The following is a 10,912-nucleotide window of genomic DNA, read 5'->3' as shown; positions in this document are numbered from 1 at the left end:
CGAAGATGCGACGAGAGTCACATCAGTCACCCTCATGGAAAGCTTTGGCAGGTTGTGAAAACCGCTGCTGCTGAATCCATGGTTTTATAACATGCCCAGTGTCGGTAACTACAGTCATCTTCTGCATGTTTTGAAATGTCTTCTGGTAAGCATGAATAGACCCTGTTGCTAAAATCCAGGACTCTCTCATATCTGGATCGACACTAAACCCTGGCACGTGCAGCCAATCATTGCCAATCATATTCACTCAGAGGTTACCAGTGCAGCCAGTGAGTGAAATAATTAAGTTTTTTTTTAAGGTTGTGAACAAAACACTTGTAAAATGGACATGTTGTGGTTAGAAAATGTATCAACCTATCTTACCATTATCAATACACTGCACAGAAAATGCTTTTAGACATGTGTAAAAGGAGTTAGAGACTTCCAGTCTGAATATAGAATATCTTCATGTGATTCCTGTGGATTCTGTCCATAGTGTCTATAGACTCTACAGACACGGGTCTTATTCAGAAATGTTCAGTGTTCATTAGTCCATATATGCAGCCACATTCAATATGGAAACTATAACATAACAACAAGAAACTACAATTTTGAGCAGCAATAAACTAACAACAAAGGATTTCACTGTATGGTAACAGGTCTTTATAGAGACATCCAACAAACAGCACGTATTGCAAAAGCAGTGTTAATATGTTTGCTATTCTGACACCTCTCAATTATTTTGATAAAATACTGTTTGCCATTATATTTAAATTTATATAACATTAATTAAATAATTTCAATCGCTTTGATATGAAAAGCGTGTAGTGAGGGTCTGTTGGGAACATCTGGCAGAGCCCTCTGTCAGAGGGACTTTCAACTCGCACCTCTGGGAGGACTTCTCCCGTATTCCGGGGGAGGCTGGCGATATGGAGTCCGAGTGGGCTTCATTCTCGGCCTCTATTGTCGATGCAGCTGCTCGGAGCTGCCTCAAGTGGAGAAGTTCAAGTATCTCGGGTGAGGGGAGGACGGAACGTGAGATTGACAGGCGGATCGGTGCAGCTTCAGCAGTGATGCGGTCGCTGTATCGGACCATTGTGGTGAAGCGGGAGCTGAGCCGAAAGGCGAAGGTCTCGATTTACCGGTCAGTCTTCGTTCCTACTCTCACCTATGGTCATGAGCTCTGGGTAATGACCGAAAGGACAAGATCGCGGATACAAGCGCTCGAAATGAGTTTCCTCCTCAGGGTGACTGGGCGCTCCCTTAGAGATAGGGTGAGGAGCTCAGTCACACGGGAGGAGCTCAGAGTAGAGCCGCTGCTCCTCCACGAGAGGAGCAAGTTGAGGTGGCTCGGGCATCTGTTCCGGATGCCTCCTGGGCGCCTCCTTCGGGAGGTGTTCCGAGCATGTCCCACCGGGAGGAGGCCCCGGGGAAGACCCAGGACACGCTGGAGGGACTATGTCTCTCGGCTGGCCTGGGAACGCCTCGGGGTTCCCCCTGAGGAGCTGGAGGACATGTCTGGGGTGAAGGAAGTCTGGGAGTCCCTGCTTAGGCTGTTGCCCCCGTGACCCGGCCCCGGATAAGCGGACGAAAATGGATGGATGGATGGATTGATATGAAAATTGACAATTGCAAAACAGTTCAAACAGACTCCCAAAGAGAGTCTAAAAACAATCACACACTATCATGTCCCAAAAGAAAGTTTTACCATGAAACCTCTCAAACTTTGGTCATGTTTTTGTTTTGTTTTTTATGTGATTTCTTTCATTCATTTGACAGTACGGCTACAGAATCACCAGTTTTGTGAATTTAGGCCATTGGGGTCCACACTTTACACATATGAATCTGGCTGAAAGAGCTGTGTGTTTTGTGTAAAGTCAGTCAATATATTCAAAGATTTTTGTTAAAAATATAATTTTTAAATAAATATACATTACCAATTTACAAATGGTATTTCACAGTATGTAAAAAAAAAATACTTGTGCTGTAGAAGCAAATACATCAAAATTGCTTTTGCAATATGAAATGTGCATACTGCATTATGGAAAATCAGACAAGGCCTTTACACATCATCACACAGTACTATTCATTCTGTGCTCTCTAGGTCCTGCTCCCTCAGGTGTCTGACAACTTCACTGGTACAAGTATTTTGGTACAATTATTTTGAGTAGATTAACAGTTGATACATTGTTTTTTGCTCTTTGTATTAATTATTTTTTTAGAAATGTATTCAACGTTTTTAAGAGCTCAGTTCTGATAAAACAAACATCCTAACCCTAACCCTAAGCAACTGGAAAAAAAATATCCAATTTTAATCAAGGTTAAGATTGAGTGAGTGCATTCTAATTGTCAATAGTATACTCTGGTCTTGTTAGTTGAGAACACATATTGCAAAAGCAGTGTAGATGTATTTGTTATCTTTCACATGAAATCACAGCATTCCATAAGCCAATATTAATACAGATGGGCTAAAATTAAAATGGTTAAAATGCAAAATTATGTTGTAATACAATGAGTTCTTGGGTTTAGTTAATAGTTGAAAATACCAGGTTGCAAAAGTGAGGACAGGAGCATGATGACTGTAGTTTTGTAAGGATTCACATGGTTCGGAGGGACGTAGTCAAGGCGAGGGGCAATTGTTATCAACAAAGGGGGCAATTAATTAATAAAAAAAATAATAATATATATATATATATATATATATATATATATATATATATATATATACATATACATGTGTCACTGGCACCTCACTGTGACACATGGAGTGCGTATACATGCACATCAATAACCCGGTTATTAGACATATCCCCGGTTATGTCAGTATTCGGGTTACTGCATATACATGCACCATCAAGAAACCGGAATACTCAAAAAACCCGATCATAACCGAGTTATTGATGTGCATGTATACGCACAGTGTTGGGAAGGTTACTTTTCAAAATGTATTCCACTACAGATTACATATCCCAAAATGTAGTTTGTAACGGAATCCATTAAATTACTTAAAGTGAGTAACGTAATCTGAATACTTTGGATTACTTGATATTGTCATGCTTTTTCACTTGTTTTGTATATTACCATTTGTCATTTAATAAATAAATAAAAAATATATATATTGTCATGTTTTTTAAAACTACATGAATGTAACAACCACATCATGAAAATTCGTGTTTGTTTAGTCTTTATTTGACCATATAAAAAAAATATTATTTTTATATGAAATCACAATTATGTCCACCTACTGTTAGTGTCATATTGTATTAGTTTAGTCCTAGTTTAGACCTAGTTTTAGTCCTAGTTTAGTTCGGGTTTAGTCCTGGTTTTAGACCTGGTTTACACCTGATTTAGTCCTGGTTTAGTTCTGGTTTAGTCCTGGTTTAGTTCTGGTTTAGTCCTAGTTTAGTTCTAGTTTAGTCCTGGTTTAGTCCTGGTTTTAGTTCTGGTTTTAGTCCGGTTTAGTCCTGGTTTATTCCTGGTTTTAGTTCTGGTTTAGATCTAGTTTAGTCCTGGTTTTAATTCTGGTTTTAGTCCTGGTTTAGCCCAAAATGTGAAAACAGGAAAATACCGCCATGTAATCCATTTATTTCAAGAAAGTAACTGTAATCTAATTACCACTCACTGAAACAGTAACTGTAACTGAATACAGTTACTCATAATTTGTACTCTGATTACGTAACTCCAGTACATGTAATCCGTTACTCCCCAACACTGTATACGCACTCATGGAATTCCCAGTGGTCTCCCATCCAAGTACTACCCAGGTCAAGTACTAGGTCCCGCCTTACTTACCTACTGAGATCTGACAAGTTCAGGCTTTGACAAGCCGATATGGCCACAATGTTGTCAATTCCACGTCCAACTGGAACTCCAGCCCAGCACCATTACACTACACCTGCCTCTATCCAAAAGGCTGCTATCACTAGACTATACTAGGCTACAGTGGACAGTATTCTAAGTTGTAGTTTTATTATTCACAGCCTTCTTCCACTAGTTGCTTCAGATATAAACTGTCGGAAAAAGGCACAGAAGCCAACGTAGTTAGTTAGCAGTTAGACTTAAAAGTTATTTTTTGACAAACCACTCAACATAAACAAAACAAATGAACAAAAAACACTCAACAAACAACTCACCGAAGATGTCCAGTCTTGTTTTTCATATATGGTGCCCTTCATGCAAAAGGGGGTAAAAAACAAACAAACAAACAAACAAAAAATAAATGATTGTGGGTTGCAAACAAGCAAATGTATAATAATTAAAAGTACTCAATTGCTTTTTTTTTAAGCTCCCGGGGTTTTCACATATCAAACAAATCACACATGCATAAACAACCTTATTAAATAAATAGTAACCTAGCCTGATAAAATATTGATAAAATATTCCTGGCCAAGGTCAGGACACGTGAAGCCCAAGAGTGCAGTCACACGCTCTGGTGGGAGGGGGCAGTGCAGCGGGATGTGGACAGTCGAAAAACACGAAGAACAAAACTCACGCTACGTCACTCCTTCAGGGGGAGAAGAAGCTGTTTTGGGTGTCAACACTGAACGTATGATTTATCCTAAATCTGCTTAAATGTAAGTATTACACCTCTGCGATGATCGTATTTGTCATTTTTTAGATTGTCATAGAAGCAGAATGTGGTCAATTTACTCTTTTGGCTTTTGCGACAGGCTGACAGGTTAGCATCATTAGCTGTCGAGCTAACATGGATTGATCAAACAATATTCTGTTTAGCGAAGGGAGTTTTATTTGTAGAATCTAGTTGAGAATTATTTAAAATTAAGTTAGTCAGAATGCCTGTAATATGTTGTCATTTTTTGTCCGCGTTGTTTGGATCGCTTCCTCTATGGACTTTTATGTGCTTTTATGGGCGTCATCCGCAACATGATTATAAATGGATAATAACTAGTCATGAATGAGATAAGGAGATGAACAGATATTGTTTTGTTTGTTTTTAGTCCGTTCTTTTACACGATGAGTCCATGCTTGGTTCTGTTAGGGTACTAAAATCTGGGCTAGGGTTCGGTTTTGCACTGAACATAAATATTGTTTTTTTTATTATTTTGCAGCAAAGCTCAGCAGAAAGCCTTGAGCATCACCAGTGACAGCCAGCCATGTCTTATGGTAAAACAGACAGTTATCGTCCTGTCCCACGGGACTTCCACTCCCTCACACAAACATGCAGCTCGAATATCCAGAAAATCACACAAAATAGTAAGTACCTACCTAATAAAGTTCTTCTTTGACAGATTGTAGTTGTGCCACTGTCACTAGCCTTTTAGGCATAATATTCTGAAATACAATTAAAGAATGAACATTATTCTTTCAGCTGGACAAATCAAAAGTATGGTGAACCAACTCGGGACCAGGCAGGACACCACCACACTCCAAGAGCAGTTGTGCGTAGACTTATAGTCATTGACTGCAGTCTGTAAGCTGTTACAGATTTGCAGTTGTCACTGATAAAACACAGTTGTTTTCTGCTTAAAGTAATTGCATTTCAAATGTCATTCCAGGCAACAAATACAACACTCTACCAACCAACTGGCCAAAGAAACCAACAAGCACCTTAAAGAACTGGGCTCCATTCCTCCACCTTTATCTCCAGCTGAACAAGTAAGGATAAAATTATTGATGGATATGCTTTTTTTTGTGTGTGTGTCTTTGTGTGACCACTGTACTTTTTGGATGTTCTTATCATTTAGCTTAATTCTCTTTTCATCTGTACTAGAGGCAACAAAAAATCCAAAGGGAGCGACTTATGAATGATTTCTCTGCGGCTCTGAACAACTTCCAGGCAATACAACGTTTAGCAGCTGAGAAAGAAAAGGAGTCGGTGGCTCGAGCAAGAGCAGGATCCCGTCTTTCAGTAAGTTTAAGAGGGATATAGGCATTGCTACACAGTTAAAACAATATTGTTACGACTCATTGCTCAATTGGACCAGTAACCTGAATGACAGCCCCACTTACGTGGAGCCAGGGACACCGGGCGCAGGTGCCCCTGATTACCAGGCTCAGCCCCACAACGGGATGGCAGGGGCCGTCACACCCCCCCCTCTTAGTGAGGACAGTTCAGGTGTGTCCTCTGCTAACCCCCCCTTCCGGAGCCTGGCACCACAACACGTTCTTCTTTTTTGGGGTGGGGTTTTAAACTGTAGCGCGAGACAGTGTGTCCACTAAAAGGTTGTCTCAGCCTTTAATATGTTTGATGTCTAAGATGAACGATTGCAGGAAATGTTGCAACACAGGTTCTACTGCAAACTGTTAACTGCTTTCTCTTCACAGGCTGATGACCCCTTTCGTGATGAAAAACTTGTGTCATTTGACAGGTAGTATCACATTAAAGAGTCTCATGTCATTGATAACACAGACATACATATGTATACATACATAATAATGAATCTTTGAATGGTAGCCAGCCATTATAATGATAATTTATAATGCTTGCCATGGCACACATTTTCATTAACCATTGGTCATGCATTTGATATCTTATCTTGATTTGTTTTAAAGTCAGGAGGACTGGGGTCAGATGACCACTCAGACGGAAGAAGTAGCCATTACTGAGGAGGACCTGGAGCTTATCAGAGAGAGGGAAACCAACATCAGACAGCTTGAGGTATGTCTGTATGCTTTATTGGTGTTTAACAATATTACATCAAAAAACACCGTCCCAGCTTGTATGTACAGATTATAAAACTTTTGTAAGAGAAAATGCCTGTTACTTAAATTTGAGCTCAAACTAATATATACACTATTACTCTACTGCATATTTTATTTTATACCATCTACTAATGGCATTTTGTTCCTTTTTTTCCAGTCTGACATTTTAGATGTCAATCAAATCTTCAAAGATCTAGCAGTGATGATCCATGACCAAGGAGAGATGATTGGTAAGTGACTCTGACATTATTTACTCTAAACAGTATTCACCTTTCTTTCTTTGTGTTTTACCGTTGAGTTTCTTTATATATATATATATATATATATATATATATATATATATATATATATTATATTATATATATATATATATATATATATTTAATATTTATTTTTTTTTTTAACAAATGCTTTTAATGTTGTTTTTTGATATATGCTTGTTATGGTCCTCTGTAGATAGCATCGAGGCAAATGTGGAGAATGCTGAGGTCCATGTGGAGAGAGGAACAGAACAGCTTCAAAGAGCAGCCCATTACCAAGTAAGTTTACGCCAATTTGATATATACAGGGGAAACACGCATTCATTATAATAATACTATGTTTTTATGTACACAGCAAAAGTCCCGCAAGAAGATGTGCATTCTGATAGTGGTTTGTGTAATAGTTATTGTCATACTAAGTCTCCTGATCTGGTGGGCAGCAACAAAGTGAGAGCATTTGTACAAAATCAGTGCCACAAAAATTTGCACCTCTCCATTGTAAGGACCTGACTGTTGTCTTAACATTTGCAAGAAGATATATTTTGATGATGATCACTTCTTAGAACACAATTTTGCTTTGATGTGATCAGTGCTCATTGATTGAGCTTCTGCTGCAAAAAAATGTATGATTTTCTCTTTGTCTATTTCATTTGTTATTTTTATTCGCTGCACTTACATTTACTGTCACTGTGTTGATTGTAAAATGTCATGGAATCTAGTTAATTATAGATAAATTACAAAAAGAATGTGGGGATATACACACATTTTGTATCTGAATTCTGATCCATATTTTAAGCTTGTGGAAATTTATGAGAAGTCACATTACGTAAACAATAATAGATTAATGTACCTGTAATGGTATCTACATGTTGTACAATATGAAAGTTATACTTATGACCAATATGAAACACATTGTAAATACTACATTCTGTTGCATTATACCTGTAATTATGCATTTCAGTTCAAGTAATCCACTACACTCAACCATTTTATTAGATTTCTATGACTTTTCTCTGCTCAATAAACGTCTAACACTGTCTTATTTTCTCATTTGTCACCCAACATCCCTTTCAACTGACCATAGTCTTCGTTTCCACACAATAAGCAGTGTGGTTTTGTATTTGGGCTAGTCTGCCCTCTAGTGTGCACTTGCTAGACGTTATCATGAAATTATTTAATATTATATTTTTTGTTGTACATTCATAGGACCTATAAAGGTCTCCGATATATAATTTATTACACATTTAGTTCATTTTTAAGTTGGATAATAAACAACAATGGCACTAAAATAACTTTTTTTTTTTATGAAAATGTTACACTAGTCAACCTACAGAGGGCGCTGACATGACCGATGTTGTGACGTAAAAACTATGCGACTCTTAACCCAAAACAATCCACGGGAACTCGACAGTGGTGTAGTGCTGAAAAGCAGCAACTTGGAATTGGTATAAATCAATTTTTTTGTCCATTTTAAGTTATAAAATGCCAGTGTGCCAGTTTTTTGTCCAAGGCCGCTGTAAATTTGGTGATAAGTGTTGGAATGAACATACTAGAGAAGGAGGAAGAGGCGGCGGCTACAACAGCAGTAACCGCGCTCCTCCACCGCAGCAGCAGTCCCGAGGCGGCGGCGGAGGAGGTGGGTTACTACGGATTTTCTACGGCTATTCTTTGTGTGTTGAATGGCGTTGTCTTTCTAATAATACAAATAAACAAGCTACACGGTTGTAGATACTGTATTCGTCTTTCACAGCCTCTCAATGTAATACATTTTCCTAACATCTGATTGCAGGATTTAGCAATAGGGTTTGGGTGAATCCTTCCCAACAGAGAGGGGGATACGTGCAGCCTTCATCTTTTGGCTCTCGGGACAATGATCAGTGGAGCCGCAGAGGAGACGGTGGAGGTGGCGGCTCAGACTGGGGCAGAGGAGGTGGAGGAGGTGGAGGAGGTTTTGGGAGAAGAGAAAATATTAAGAGTTCTGAATTTGGATTTTCACAAAATCGATTTTCAGCTCTCGACTCTCCAAGCACATTTGATAAAGGCAGAAGAGCTGCTACAACACCAAGAGGCGATGAAGACAGTAGCAGAATATGGTTTGTTTGCTCAGCTTTTCCAATTAAACTTGATAAACAACATCACATGACATCCCACAGTATTGCTCTTTCTGTTTATTAATTAGTGAAACTATTCAAACCGACATGGAGGTCTGGGAGAACTCAGGGCAGTGGGGCTTTTCAACTTATTCTCACGCCAAGAATCCACTCTCTGGTTTGTAGAGTTGCATCCTGCCAATCAGTTTGCTTTTGTAGCCATGTAGATAATTGCTTTCTAATATTTAAAATTCCTTCCAGGTTTTTCAGACCTCTCCCCAGAAGAGCTAAGACTAGAGTATTACACTTCAAGAGCCTCAGGAAACCTGCAAAATTATGTAGGTCCACAACATTTTTCAATTATTAATCCATTACTGATGGTTTTCACTTGCTTAGAAAAGTATTTACTCTTTGATGTAGATCAATGGGGTAAATCAGCTACTCACCCAGTGGAGAAGTAGAGTTCAGGAACTCAAAGTAATGAATGCCTCAACCCGAGCAGCTTTGGTAAGATATAAAACATACATCTCTCCCGTTTTACAATTTTACATGGGTCTATATAATGACTGCTTCCTTTTTCTTGCAGATAACGGAACTAAACAGCTCTGTGCCACAAGAATCCTCAACAGGCTTTGGGTCAACAGTCACCGGATCAGCATTTGGCAGCAAAAGTAGTTGATATATTAAAATTCAAATGCTTGGCTAATGTAGAGCTATCTTTACAGTTTTTTTTTTCTTTTCTAGGCTTTGGAGCATCAGACCAGCTAAGTAGTTTTAGCTTTTCTGCAGCCACTGCGACTGGATTCGATACTCCTTCAGTTTCTTCCTCCACAGGATTTGGCAGTGCCCCCACAGCACCACCCCCTTCTGGTTTTGGTAGTGCCCCGTCAGCACCACCACCCTCGGGTTTTGGTGGTGCCTCCTCAGCACCACTCCCCTCTGGTTTTGGGGCTACACCTGCTCCTTCAGCCTCCACGTTTTCTTTTGGTGCCTCAGACAAAACCTCCACCACAGCACCTTCAGGCTTTGGTTCTGCATCAGGCTTCAGTTTTTCTTCCGGCACTGGAGGAGGGTTTGGCACTGGCTTTGGGCCTCCTCCCACCGTTGGAACTACAAGCGCATTTGCACAACCAAGTACATCTGTGCCTGCTGTCCCTGCCAGTGGAGCATCAGACTCTCTGTTTTCTACTGAAAGCAGTTTGACTTCAGAGGAGCTCGATCAGTTCAAAGCTAAAAGATTTACACTTGGTCAGATTCCACTGAAACCTCCTCCTGCTAACCTGCTTGTAGTGTAATTCATGTAAATTGTATGATGAAAGTAATGTGAAAAATTCTTCATACAGCATAACTCAATAATGTAAATTTTTCTTTGAGATACTTGGATTTATTAAGATTTTAAACAATATCTTTGCATAGTAAATATTTTGTGTCATTAAATTATTTTATTTTCAAATAGTTATTTGTTTTTATTTTTAAAAATTAATTACTAGTTTCTTATATTGTTGACTGAAACATAAAGCCCTTAAAGTGTTCATAGCCCATGCTAACACAGAAGCACAGTAACTGCAAAAGACAGAGTAATTGCATTTAACAATCTATCACAAGTTTGTTTGGTCTTAATGGTTATGGGCTTGGTTCACCCAATTCCTCTAATTACAGTACTTTATCGCTTTGGTTCATAAGTGAGGGAAGAATAGATCATGAGACTGACACACAGATCAGTACAGCATCCTGCAGTGATGTGGTTGCTGTATTTGAATATTGTAGAAGGAGATGAGTGAGACTGCAAAGTTCTTGATTTACCAGTAAATTATGTTCCTATATTTTCACCTGCGGTCATGAGCTTTGGTAATGACTGAAAGGACAAGATATGTTTTCACTTTTCCCTGCAGGGTGACTGGGTGCTCCCTTAGACACAGA

At 39.1% G+C, this 10,912-nt stretch overlaps 2 protein-coding genes across 3 annotated transcripts; both read left to right on the top strand.

Moving 5' to 3' along the window:
• Positions 1 to 4,419: 4,419 nt before the first annotated feature.
• Positions 4,420 to 7,939, top strand: LOC110167318 (syntaxin-12-like). Of its 2 annotated transcripts, none has more exons than XM_020932651.2 (10): positions 4,420 to 4,553; positions 5,049 to 5,193; positions 5,309 to 5,378; positions 5,496 to 5,595; positions 5,711 to 5,848; positions 6,265 to 6,308; positions 6,493 to 6,598; positions 6,800 to 6,872; positions 7,099 to 7,181; positions 7,258 to 7,939. In XM_020932651.2, the coding sequence occupies exons 2-10, from the start codon at positions 5,094 to 5,096 to the stop codon at positions 7,351 to 7,353; spliced, it is 810 nt and encodes a 269-aa protein (XP_020788310.1). In that variant the 5' UTR covers positions 4,420 to 4,553; positions 5,049 to 5,093; the 3' UTR covers positions 7,354 to 7,939. The 2 variants fall into 2 exon arrangements, with proteins under 2 accessions (XP_020788310.1, XP_055013049.1); XM_055157074.1 differs by having other exon boundaries at positions 4,433 to 4,525.
• A 330-nt stretch (positions 7,940 to 8,269) lies between these two features.
• On the top strand, positions 8,270 to 10,445 carry nup42 (nucleoporin 42). Its single transcript, XM_020932822.2, has 7 exons — positions 8,270 to 8,538; positions 8,692 to 8,995; positions 9,082 to 9,170; positions 9,254 to 9,330; positions 9,413 to 9,499; positions 9,579 to 9,663; positions 9,737 to 10,445. The coding sequence occupies exons 1-7, from the start codon at positions 8,385 to 8,387 to the stop codon at positions 10,285 to 10,287; spliced, it is 1,347 nt and encodes a 448-aa protein (XP_020788481.1). The 5' UTR covers positions 8,270 to 8,384; the 3' UTR covers positions 10,288 to 10,445.
• Positions 10,446 to 10,912: the final 467 nt, after the last annotated feature.

The sequence above is a fragment of the Boleophthalmus pectinirostris genome, unplaced genomic scaffold (genome assembly GCF_026225935.1).
Source record: "Boleophthalmus pectinirostris isolate CB_2022bp ecotype Guang Dong unplaced genomic scaffold, ASM2622593v1 HiC_scaffold_21, whole genome shotgun sequence".
NCBI lineage: Eukaryota > Metazoa > Chordata > Actinopteri > Gobiiformes > Gobiidae > Boleophthalmus > Boleophthalmus pectinirostris.
The sequence above is the reverse complement of the archived record's forward strand: the minus strand, read 5'-3'. Positions and strand labels throughout refer to the sequence as shown.

Excerpts from the sequence above, each read along its gene's own strand:
- LOC110167318 (XM_020932651.2), top strand. The coding sequence starts at position 5,094 with ATGTCTTATGGTAAAACAGACAGTTATCGTCCTGTCCCACGGGACTTC. Across the intron at positions 5,596-5,710 it reads CTTTATCTCCAGCTGAACAA|AGGCAACAAAAAATCCAAAG; the intron begins GTAAGGATAAAA and ends CATCTGTACTAG. Across the intron at positions 7,182-7,257 it reads AAAGAGCAGCCCATTACCAA|CAAAAGTCCCGCAAGAAGAT; the intron begins GTAAGTTTACGC and ends TTATGTACACAG.
- nup42 (XM_020932822.2), top strand. The coding sequence starts at position 8,385 with ATGCCAGTGTGCCAGTTTTTTGTCCAAGGCCGCTGTAAATTTGGTGAT. Across the intron at positions 8,539-8,691 it reads CCGAGGCGGCGGCGGAGGAG|GATTTAGCAATAGGGTTTGG; the intron begins GTGGGTTACTAC and ends ATCTGATTGCAG. Across the intron at positions 8,996-9,081 it reads GAAGACAGTAGCAGAATATG|TGAAACTATTCAAACCGACA; the intron begins GTTTGTTTGCTC and ends TTTATTAATTAG.